At 42.8% G+C, this 12,500-nt stretch overlaps 1 protein-coding gene across 1 annotated transcript in view; it reads left to right on the forward strand.

Annotated features, from left to right (window-relative positions):
* The window catches only part of gabbr1a (gamma-aminobutyric acid (GABA) B receptor, 1a), a 64,207-nt gene that overhangs the window by 30,306 nt on the left and 21,401 nt on the right, over positions 1-12,500 (forward strand). The window contains exons 9-16 of the mRNA XM_084051771.1: positions 2,532-2,666; positions 5,964-6,134; positions 7,207-7,308; positions 7,721-7,786; positions 7,980-8,171; positions 9,525-9,770; positions 10,214-10,277; positions 11,663-11,740. Coding sequence (XP_083907897.1) covers positions 2,532-2,666; positions 5,964-6,134; positions 7,207-7,308; positions 7,721-7,786; positions 7,980-8,171; positions 9,525-9,770; positions 10,214-10,277; positions 11,663-11,740 — 1,054 coding nt within the window. The remainder of the gene's footprint in view (positions 1-2,531; positions 2,667-5,963; positions 6,135-7,206; positions 7,309-7,720; positions 7,787-7,979; positions 8,172-9,524; positions 9,771-10,213; positions 10,278-11,662; positions 11,741-12,500) is intronic.

Genomic DNA, 12,500 nt, shown 5'->3' on the forward strand with positions numbered 1-12,500 from the left:
CTGCTAAATCCGGTGTATTTACGCTATATTATTATGTACAGTGCTGTTCATTAATATGCTCTGTTGAAATAAACAAAAACAAACTGCTTCAGAGGAATCACACAGCTACAGCCACCTCAGACAGGCAATGCTTCTCTTTCCACAAACGCACCAATTAGAAAGCCATATTGTTTGGTAGGCCATCACCCACTGCCGTGCAATTGTTTATGACATCCAGTTAGAATGCTGGTGGGAGGAATCATTTTAATGGATGGGCATGTAAATGTGTATTTGTACGAGTATATTTTATTGCATATCGTTGCTGTCGTGCAGAAACCTTGTATCTCCGTAGTGTAACTTTTTGTGTGTTTTCGTAAATGAATGCCCTACTTGATCATACTACAGCGTCATACAAAAGCATCAAAAGTAGCAGATCTACAAGCTCGAAATGCGGCTACGCGTTTTGAGCTTGTAGAGCTGCTACTTTTGCTGTATTTGAATTTGAATCCTGAAAAGTAACAGTTTTGGACATATGAGGTTTCCACCCGACAGAGAAGATATACTTTATATATTGTCCCTGTCAGGCAGAAACCTTGTATGTACAAAACCATTACTTTTCAGGTAATGGATTTTTCCCCCAATGCATCTAATGTAGTTTTTATTTAGCTCTTACTAATACATTTCATTGTTTAAATATTTATAAAACCCATAGACAGACTTAACCACTTTCAACCTTGTGTCCCTATTTTGGGCATGTCATTTATAGGTGAAATTCTTTTTTTTCGCCTATTATATACTTTTTCTTAAAAACAACAGGAGCTATAATAGCAGATGTACAAGCTCACAATGCGTTGTCTACAAGCTCACTGTTACTTTTACATAACAGTGTTGTGCAAAGGCTAAAATATAACTTAGATAGCATGCTATGTAGACAGATGCCATGTCATTGTTGACCTAGCATCCTATAGCGTGTATAGTTTCAATGTAGGCTGATAATAGGTTCTTGGTTTACGTATGTATTAGTTATTATTAGATTATTATTTGTATGCATTTGATGTATATGGGTATTATGATGTATTATCTTGTGTCAAAGCTTGCTTACTGTAAGTCGCTCTGGATTAAGAGCGTCTGCTAAATGCCTAAACTGTAAACTGTTGTCTGACAAAGTATAAATACACTGTAGGCCTTATGTGGTTAAAATATTACAATTATCAATAGCTTTAGTTTATGAAAAACATAAAAAGAAGAAATATGAAGCTTCAAGGTTTCTGAACAGTGATGATGATGATGTTTGTGTGTGTGTGTGTTTGTGTGTGTGTGTGTGTGTGTGTGTGTGTGTGTGCGTGCGTGCGTGCGTGCGTGCGTGCGTGCGTGCGTGCGTGCGTGCGTGCGTGCGTGCGTGTGTGTGAATGTACCTGTGCGTTGACCGTGTTTTGCATGCATTTGTGTGTTTTGTGGTGTGGAACATTAGATCTGTCTGGCCGATTTAGTGTAGTCAGTGAAGAGTGCCACTACGGTCATGAGTTATCGGTGATCTGTATGATGAATCATTCCAGGCATGCTCTCTCCAGATAGACATGCTGTAAGTGGCTTTATTGGAAGATTATACGACGTGTGATAGCTGCTGTTTTCTTTTTAGTCCCTGTCTGTCTGTCTGTCTGTCTGTCTGTCTGTCTGTCTGTCTGTCTGTCTGTCTGTCTGTCTGTCTTTCTGTCTGCCTATCTCTCTGCCTGTTTGTCTCCTTCTGTTAGTCGATGTTTGTTCTCACTTGGCTCCGAGTGTCACAGGCTTTGTGTGTCTCCTTGTCTCTTTCTCTATATATTCTGTCTCTCTCGCTGTTTGCCATCATACCTGTCTCTCTATCGGTTGCTCTCTTCTCTCTGTGTAATTGGCTTTGGATCATTTTCAATAACATATAGAGTATTGCCATACTTTATAATATCGATAACACTGCTTCATTATGCTTATGGATAATGTGTTGTACTGCCATAGAGGACAGTGAGAGCTTGGACACACAAGTTATGTAATGCATTGTGGTTAACTTTTGTTTCTTTCCTCCTTGCTTTTTTCCACTCTCTCTCCTCTCTTCATCTTTTCTGCATCCATCTTCTATCATCTGTCTCATTTTCATCTCTCCTCTCTTCGCCCATGTCCTCCGTTTGTATGTTTCCTGTGTCATCAACCGTCTCCCTCGCCACTCTTCCTGGTTATATCTCTGCATCTTTTCCTTCACATCTGTCGTTCTCCCTCTCTGCCGTGATCCATCCATCCATACACATACATCCATAAATAAACACACATGCATACATACATAAATACATACTTGTACATCCACACAAACAAACACACACCCATACATACATACATACATACATACATACATACATACATACATACATACATACATACATACATACATACATACATACATACATACATACATACATACATACATACATACATACATACATACATACATACATACATACATACATACATACTTTCCCATCATCCTCTCTTCATCCTTTCCTCCATCTCTCCCTCCACTCCAGTGTGACCCAGGTGAATCCACCAAGCTGCTCTATGACCTTCTCTACACGGAGCCCATAAAGATTGTCCTGATGCCTGGCTGCAGCGGCGTCTCCACCATAGTGGCCGAGGCCGCCCGTATGTGGAACCTCATCGTGGTGGGTATTTTTCTGTGCTTATATACCCAAAGAAACCTAGAGTGAGTTGGGCAGTGGTGGAAAAAGTACTCACAATTTCTACTTAAGTAAAAGTATCAATACTGCAATATAGAAATACGTAGTAAAAGGAAAAGTCCGGAATTCAAAATGTACTTGGGTAAAAGTCCAAAAGTATTGGCATCAAAATGTACTTAAAGTACCAAAAGTAGAAAGTACTCATTAAGTAAAAGTATTGGAAATTGGAAATACTCAAGTAAAGTGCAAATACCTCAAAATTTTACTTAATTACAGTACTTGAGTAAATGCACTTAGTTACTTTACACCACTGGAGTTGGGTTGGTGGAGTAAACATATGTTTCTTAGCCACTTTAGTAATCAAGTCAGGATCTGTGTAGAAAGTTCTGAAGGTGAAATCGGTATGCTTATGCGCTTTACAAAGTGACGAAGGACATAAATACAAAATGCACAAAGGCAAAGCAAGGTTTGTTTATTTTGTACAGCACATTTCATCTCTAGAAAGGCAATTCAATGTGCTTTACACAAAACATCAAGCAAAATAAACATATAAAAGGACATTAGGAAAAAAAATTATAATGAAAAATTAAAAATAGAATTACAGCGCAAAAGAGAAAACGGCTGTGGCAAACAGAAAGGTTTCTATCTGTGTTTTTAGCTCCACAAAATAAAACAACAACAACAGAAACAGCTCATGTATCTTCCAGTCTGTTTGAGTCTTCAAACTGTCTCTATTTTGTATGCCTGCTCTTTCTCCTCTGCACTCTGTCACCGATGTACTTAATATTTAGCACTTTGTTCTCTTATACAACTTTCATTAAGTGGTTAGGCAGTGAGTGCTAACAACCCTTCTTTTTCACAGCCAGTATTGGTTTTTCTCATTTTATTTTGTTGTTCAACAGTAAAATCCTCTTTGAATTTTTTGGCCTCTCTCTCTCTCTCTCTCTCTCTCTCTCTCTCTCTCTCTCTCTCCTCCCTCCTCCATCCTTTCCCCTTGCCCGGGGCAGCTCTGCTCTATTTCCTTCCCTCATTCTTTCCTCCCTCTGTGTCTTTATTCCACTCTTCCTTCCTTTTCTAATTTCTATCATTTCTGTCTGTGCCTTTTTCTCTCTTGGTCGTCGTCTCCTTGCTTCCCCGCCTCAACTCTCCCTCATACACAAAGGGATTTGTTGCACTCTTTACCACACGCCACCACTTGCTGCGTAGTAACTGCCACAAGCAATTATTTCCATTGCCGTTCTCTGTCTGTGAAGCAGACAGTGAGTATCCCTGCCTGTAGTCCAAAGGCTTAATATCTCCATACATGAAGGGGAGGGGGGGTTCCCCTTTGGCCAAGTAGTACATGTTTGGCTTCCCATGCAGGAGACCTGGGTTCAAATCCAGCCGCTCACATTGGGGGCTCGTCCGGTTTACTGGCAGGTGGAGTCAAAGGAGTGTGAATGTTAGCCTGACATTGCCAGTTCTTTCCACGATATCGTGGAAAGAACGTTTGAGTGATTCCACGTGATCAGTGTGGCAATGCCAGGCTAGGTGAATGTAACAGAAATAGCTGTACCTGAAATCCATAAGCCCAGTTTCTCCCTTGGCCAACAAGGATTCCTCCTAGGCTTAGATGTTTGGTTTCCCATATGGGAAAAACGTCCTCTGTTGGCATTGGCATGGTGTTCATTTGATACCCCATTGCTCTCCTTTGGTGACACTGTAAGCCAGGGACTGCCACTGATCTGCCACTACAAGGGCTGATGTGGTGGGAGTTGAAAGATGTCCTTTTGTTTGTAGTCTTTTTAGAAAGCAGCAGTAGGGGAATTGGCTTGTTTCCTTTGGAGCGCAGCTGCATTGCCATATTTCTGCTCCTGCTGTTTCTCTATATTTCAATTTTGCCACCTCGGCGTGTGTGTGTATATATAGTATATATTTTTGTGTGCATGCGTTTGTGCATTATGTGAATTTGTATGACTGCTCTATATACATTACTTTATTCCTGTGTTTTCCCTCTATCTGTGTTTGTGCGTGTATAAGTGTGTTATCTTTGCGATACATAACCTATATACTTCGATGTACAAAAGTATGTCAAATAGTGGGTTTACAAGCTCAACATGACGCATTCATTTCCACCAAATTTCGCCAAATATTCATCTAATTTTGTTGAATGTTCACCTACTGTATAATGACATGCCCAGATTAGGGACACTAGTGTCATGTCATGTGTTTAATGTATGTTGCCGGTGGAAGCTGCAGCTATTTCCCCCTAGTACGCATTGCTTTCAGCTCCTCATTGCGTCAAGCAGAGCTCAGCTGAGCTCAGCTGTCACTACTTGTGTTGTTTCCAGTCCATCGTATCAACACTTTCTTTACCTGTGTGTACGCACAGGGATCTGTTAGTGCTGGGAGCCCATATTCTACATGACATTTGACATCTATCACAAAGTCCATTCGGCCCCTCAAACTTATGACATGGTTGTTTGTTTGCGATTTACAGACAGACTCTCTGTGTGTGTGTGTGCGTGCGTGCGAGCGTGCGTGCGTGTGTGTCTTCGGATGTGTCACCCTTTATTTGTCACATTTTGAAAGGAAAGTAAAATCTGTTTAGGACCTTCCCTTCCCTATTAACAACATGCTTCTTACCAACATAAAATCATACAGGGTGTTTTTTGCCCCCCAAAATGTTTATTGCTTAAAAAATGAGTGCACAAACAGTAGCACCCAGGGATCTATCTGCAATTAATTCCTGTAGCGCTATGCTCTAAATATCTGGGACATGTTACATAATGAATGTCCTAAGAACCCCATTTTGATGCGGCCGGGGGGGGGGACAACACAACAAAAACATATAGACATATAACACATGTAACAAGTCTCAATAAACTCTTGTGAACAATGTGAACTGGGTACATTTCATAAGTAGCCCAGGACTTCCTCTGGGAACATGTACAATGTGTATATACCGGTATAGGTAAACAAGGAAAACGAAGCTGAGATTTGGCCTTGGTTCTTTCTGGTTCTTCGTGTTTTTCGATTTTCCTACAGTCTGTCCGTCTTTCTGTCGCCTGCTGTTTGAACTCACTGCCACCATACAACCATGTGCAGACAGAGGGGACATAAATGATCTGATTTGAACCCATGTTGAATATTGTCTCCTCACGTGGCGATGTATTGAGGAGACATCCTCAAGGCAACTGTTCAAAATTGTACATTTTGCCACAGTATCTCTTTCTCTCTGTCTTTCTTTTGGCCATTCCTCTGTTCACAACTTTCTCACCCATTCTGCTTCCAACTCCACAGTTGTCCTACGGCTCCAGTTCGCCTGCCCTGTCCAACCGACAGCGGTTCCCGACATTCTTCCGTACCCACCCCTCGGCCACGCTCCACAACCCCACCAGGGTGCAGCTGTTCCAGAAGTGGAAGTGGACACGCATCGCCACCATTCAGCAGACCACCGAAGTCTTCACTTCAGTCAGTGGAACTAAGTCTTCTTCTTCCTCTTTTTTGCACTGTGATTTGATCTCCCTTTCTTCTCCTCTGTCCTCTCCTGTCATTTGGTCAGTCGACTAGTCGATATTTACCTATTTAAAAATTGTTTTAATGGTTTTAATGCCATTGCTATTATTATTATCCTCCTGCCTTTATTTCTATGCCGTTTTAAGGGAAGCGCTTCTGGCACAGCAGTGTGTGTGTGTGTGTGTGTGTGTGTGTGTGTGTGTGTGCGCGCGTGCGCGTGCGTGCGTGCGTGCGTGCGTGCGTGCGTGCGTGCGTGCGTGCGTGCGTGCGTGTGTGCGTGTGTGTGTGTCATCAGCGTGTCTTTATTGCTTGTGTGTGCACATGCGCCTGTTACCAGGCTATAAGAGTCCCCTTTTAAGTATTCACTCCAGGCAATTGATGGAGGATTTCTGAAGTAATTTGTTGGAATATTGGTTGTGAGAAATATTGATTAGGCAATACATCTCTCCCAGGCACAGCAGTCGATACCGCGGCACTCAGGTTCCCTCTTGTAATGGAGGTTAATGATCCCTCTTTCACAAACGTACACACACACATGCACACACACACGCACGCACGCACGCACACACGCACGCACGCTATAACTTTCATGTACAACCCAGGATTTTAACTATGGTCCCTCACACAAAAGAACAAAATTTCTACCGCTCTTCCAAAAATGCTTTCCTGCTTGGTTAGAAAAGATACTGCACTATGAGCTTAAGGCAGTAGTTGTCCTACCCAACCCCAGGGTCTACATTAATGCAGGAGTACAGGAGAACCACAGCAAATATGTGAATTATATTGTATTAACACACTCATAACATACCACAGATTGTAAACATTTGATCAATTAAACTAAGTTCCAGGTTGCAGCTTAACTCTGAGGGTGTACATATATAACCTAACATTTGTACACCCTCAGAGTTACAAATGGTTAAATGAGTACTGAGGCTTTTACTGTGAATCTAACCTTCTGACCCTCCTTCTCACCCTCCCTGTCTGTCACTGTCTGTCCCTGTCTCTGTCCTTGTCTTTCATCTTGCAGACGCTAGATGATCTGGAGGAGAGGGTGAAGGAGGCAGGCATTGAGATCAGTGTTCGTCAGAGCTTTCTCACCGACCCGGCTGTTGCTGTCAAGAACCTCAAGGTGCTTTGATGTAAAATTCACCTCAGCTGCTCACAGGCTCACAGCTGCACGCGCGATGCCATTAGCATAGAGGCGATGTGATTGAGGAAATTAATGCACAGAGCTAATTAGCAGCTCCCGAACGGCGGCACGCGGCCGCCCTGTGAAGTTGCAGGAACTGCATAACAACTTGGCTGTTATGGTGCTGTTATGACTAAGAGCTTTTATTTGTTTTGTGTGTTTTGTGCGTGCATGCGTGCGTGTGTGTGTGTGTGTGTGTGTGTGTGTGTGTGTGTGTGTGTGTGTGTGTGTGTGTGTATGTGTGTGTGTGTGTGTGTGTGTGTGTGTGTGTGTGTGTGTGTGTGTGTGTGTGTGTGTGTGTGTGTGTGTGTGTGTGTGTGTGTGTGTGTGTGCATGTGTGGGTGTGTCACAGCGCCAGGATGCTAGAATCATCGTGGGGCTCTTTTATGAGACTGAAGCCAGGAAGGTGTTTTGCGAGGTGAGTTTTCTTTTCCACTCAATTGATTCCAGTAGATTGATCCTGACTGGCTATTAGGAGGGACTGGACTCTGTAATGAGTTTTTTGTGGAATGTCTAAATTAATTTAGTAGTTTTGAAAACAAAACAATGCACTGCTGGAGGCGAGGCACAAATTAAACTAGTTACTTTTATCTCCCTAACTTTTTCCACAGGTGTTCAAAGAGAAGCTGTATGGGAAGAAATATGTGTGGTTCCTGATTGGTTGGTACGCAGACAACTGGTTCAAGATCAAAGACCCAGCCATCAACTGCACAGTGGAGAACATGACAGAGGCTGTGGAGGGACACGTCACCACAGAGACCGTCATGCTAAATCCAGAGCCCATTCGCGGTGCCTCCAAACTGGTGGGTGATGCTTTCATAGGCTAGGCCGGTGGTTCTGAAAGTGAGGTCCAGGTACATCCAGTAGGCATGTAACAATTTATCGTCAATCGATTAAAATCGATTCAAACTGGTGACAATTTAAATCGATTTAATAAAAAATGTATCGCGATGCAAAAAAATAGCCAAAACAAGAGGAAAATACAAGATCTTTGTAAGAGAATTGATAAAAAAATAGTTTTCAGTAATTTACTACTGTATTGAAATGAGGATAAGAGAAAACACAGTATTGTAAAAAAAAAAAAAAAAAAAAAGAGAAGAAAACAATAGATTACTTTCCCTGGTCACTGTGCACGGGGTATACAGTATGTTTAGGTTTGTAAACTGTTCTATTTTCCGTTCATCCTGAGCACTCAGTGACAAAATTCTATCATCTGTCATTGACATGGCACATTGCAGCCAATTTCTCCTGCTTTCTCCTTTTGTCCACTGTTCTCTGTCCCTCCTCCTGCCGTCACCCTCAGCCTTTAACTCAGCCACCTCCTCCTCCTCCTCCTCCTCCTCTGCTCGCCTGTCTTTCTTCATCCCTTCTTTCTCAATTTTATGCTCCTTTCCTTCAAACCTGCAATTTACCCCCTACCGCTCATCTCCCCCTCGCCTTTCCCTCTTCCTTCGACTAACTCTCTTCCTCTCCGCATCCCTCCTTTGCTCCTTATCTGCAGCTGTTGTTTATATGCATACTGTACCTGGCGCTACCTGCGGATTAGGTGTTGAGGTACCATATCAACTCCCCGCAGCAATAAGACCCACAGGCACAGTTCCCATTCACATGCAGTCTATTCAAATTCAATTTCCAAGTACAGAATTGGCATATTTCCGCCAGAAAGTGTGCTCAGATGACGCCACTGTTCCAATATTGAACTGTCTGCGATGGCACACTGTCAGCTAGTCTCCGGGAGCTTGTGGCAGGTTTTAATGCCAAATGCCAGGCTGGAATTTCAATGAGCTGTAATTGACATGGCACAGTTGGAAGTGTAATTGACCTCAGACATTTCATACCTTTCACATGCATCTCAGCTTGCACTTGGAGTTAACGCAAAGTATTGCAATATTTATATTGATATAGTCGTAAAGTCAAAGTACAATATTTTGCACACTTGAAAATAATTGAATGGTATGTAGTAATGTCTTTGTGTCAAATGTGGAAATGTGCCTTTGGCTTCATGTTGGAAAACAAACCACCACCAAGCCAGCTGCACATGGTCAGCAGCTGAGCCGTGCCCCAGGAAATCTAAAGCTTAATATCTCTATTGTTAGATAAAGTTAAGGCTAAGCCATGGATTACTTTCTCCCTGTACCCTGTTCATTCCCAATCAGACATCCCACGAGTTCCAACAAGCGTTGATGACTCGACTGGGTGGGATAAACCCGGAGGAGACCGGTGGCTTCCAGGAGGCCCCTCTAGCCTATGATGCGATTTGGGCCCTGGCTCTGGCCCTCAACAAGACTGTGGCCCCGCTGACGGCCAAGGGCCGGCGCCTGGAGGACTTCAACTACAACAACCATGACATCACCTCAGAGATCTACAGGGCACTCAACACAAGCTCATTTGAAGGGGTGTCGGTGAGTGCAGGAAAAGCAGTAGATGGGAACATGGGGATGTTGAGTGTAGGTTATGGCTAGTGGCTAATACTGTACATGCTTCATCATACTGTACATCCGTGCCACTCGACGACAATATGTTATTTTCGGCTAGCAACACGGTCATACGACAAATAATACATTAGGCTTAAGGTGGGAGGGGAGGGGTTGAGTTAATATGATACTTAACCTCATTTGTAAAACAATATGAGTTTTTTCAGCATAAAGTCATAATGCATTATTCTAGATGTTGATTTTCAAGAACGTTCATACTTTCATATTAAACAAGTCCCAAAATATCTCACTATGCTGTTGGTGTTAGCAACTAAATAAGACTCATTAAGTTGAACTGGTGAGATTAAAGCACAATTTGTTACACTAACTAAAAGTATTTCTATTCATTTATTTATTTATTTATGTCCTAGGGCCATGTGGTGTTTGATGCCCAGGGTTCCAGGATGGCAATGACACTTATTGAACAGCTGCAAGGTAAAATAAATGACCCCGCTATCTCAGCCTTTTGTCCTCCCACAGATGCCATTCTACACTGACTCCCTCATGGCCACACTCTGTCATAGACTTCCTATTGCAGAAGGGTGGTCTGAGAAGTAAATGTCACTCATTCATCAATTAGATCATTGCTGACTGTATTTTTCACATATTGATTCCTGCTCTGTGCTCGTTACAAAGCGAAACCTATTATTTTTTGGGAGGGACTGCTACAGTGGTATTTCACTGCAATTGGTCTCAATGTCACATAATTGCTCATGCAAACAAACGGGCTTGATGCAGAAATGTGTTGATTCAAGGCTTCAGTGTAATTGGGCTCAAGCCTTTGTCTTAAGCCGTTTCTGGAAATGGCACCCTATTTGTCACCGCCGACTTAATGAGTTTCTCCTGCACAGGATAAGGTTGGGGATTATTTTCTACCTCTGTTCTTTTTGGTGTCCTAAAGGATGAGAATTTATAATCCCCCCTCCTCCCACGCACCTAGTCTCATATTTCCTGTTATGGTGTCGAAGCAATTTGACATCTACAATGAGACAACCTGACTTGAATTCCTGAATAAGTCAAGGGCCTGATCAGTATTCTTGGTCAAGAATGACACTCTCTCTTTTTTACCAGCTTGTGAAGCAAGCTGGTCTTTATCCAGTTCCAGTCACTCCGCTAGTCGTGACTTTTTCATGACTTTTTCCTCATTGGCTGTCCTTTATGCCAATAGGCAGTTCGCAAAGCCTTCCCATACTCTGAACGTGCATAAGAGCTCCTGCAGTCACAGAATTCAGCGCAACACTCGCTAACTTACCGTCGCCAACTTGAAGTAGACACAGACACATGCTACTCTTCACCCTCCAGTAAGCATTTAAATGAACACGTTCATTCCGTTTTTCACACAAACTAAAGCAAGGGAAAAGAACTGAAGAATATAGCGACAAAAGGGGCGACGGGGTGACACGGTAAACATAAAGCTTCTAATAAAAACTGCAGTATTAGATAACATATTCTATTCAACTCCTTTGAGCACTTCTTCAGAGACATAGTGAATTGCATTCTTATGAATCTATTAATTCTTATCTACTATAATCCGGACCTGAGCACCTCAGATTAAATGACATGAACAGTCGGCCTACTAATTGATCTCTCTCATTTTCTAGTTCTCTCTATATTCTTTCCATTTTGATTACACTTTGTCACTCTCTCCTGCTCTCTCCAAGGGAAAGGCAGCAAAAAATAAATGATGTGAATTAATTGAATTTGAGCCTAGGCTGTGAAGTTGAACCTTACATTTTTTTTTAATCTCTCCCCATCTACCGACCACCCCACCCCTCCCCCCATCTATCCCTTGCCTCTCTTTCAATCTCTCACTCATCTAGGAGGCAGCTATAAGAAGATCGGGTACTATGACAGTTCCCAGAAGAACCTCTCCTGGTTCGGCAATGACGTCTGGATAGGTGGGGTGATAGCTGATTACATTGCCTTCAGCTTGTGTGTGTGTGTGTGTGTGTGTGTGTGTGTGTGTGTGTGTGTGTGTGTGTGTGTGTGTGTGTGTGTGTGTGTGTGTGTGTGTGTGTGTGTGTGTGTGTGTGTGTGTGTGTGTGCGTGCGTGTGTGTGTGTTTGTTTCCGTCATGCCGTGAGTCAGCGTTGTTAGATCATTCTGCTCTCACATTAGACCTCTGGGCGCTTAACATAGACTTCTCTCTTTAAATGACATGTAATCACGACAAATTACCTCTAACCGCTAGTTGGGACGAAGCCATTCATTTGGGAGGAATCGCTCGCTCTCACCCTAAATTAGCGCCTTCGCACAGCCACCACCATTCAGCGTGTGTTAAAATGTCACAACACAGCAGATGCACAACGATCTGACGCTGTTGAGGCAAATACAGGCCAGCTCTTGGCTCAATTGCCCAGTCTGAGAAGAAGAAGAATATGTCTTTTGTCCTGTGTCATTTTCTATATTGAGATGCCTTAGCTTACAGCACACAAACCCAACAGCTTTGCTTTCTCTTTCACTCTGTGCATGGGAAGCTAAGACTTGAGTGCTACACTATCCATGTTACAGTCTGCTGTGAAAAATCTATTACTGTTGATTTTCTTCAGCCACCAAGACCATGCAGGACCAATTCTGTAGTTGTTTACTGGCCCATCCCTCCCTGGAGAGGTGACACACTTGAGCCTGGACCGACTGGGCCAATAATCAATCCTGCATG

Source organism: Gymnoscopelus microlampas, assembly GCF_963454915.1.
Source record: "Gymnoscopelus microlampas genome assembly, chromosome: 3".
In the NCBI taxonomy this organism is placed as follows: domain Eukaryota; kingdom Metazoa; phylum Chordata; class Actinopteri; order Myctophiformes; family Myctophidae; genus Gymnoscopelus; species Gymnoscopelus microlampas.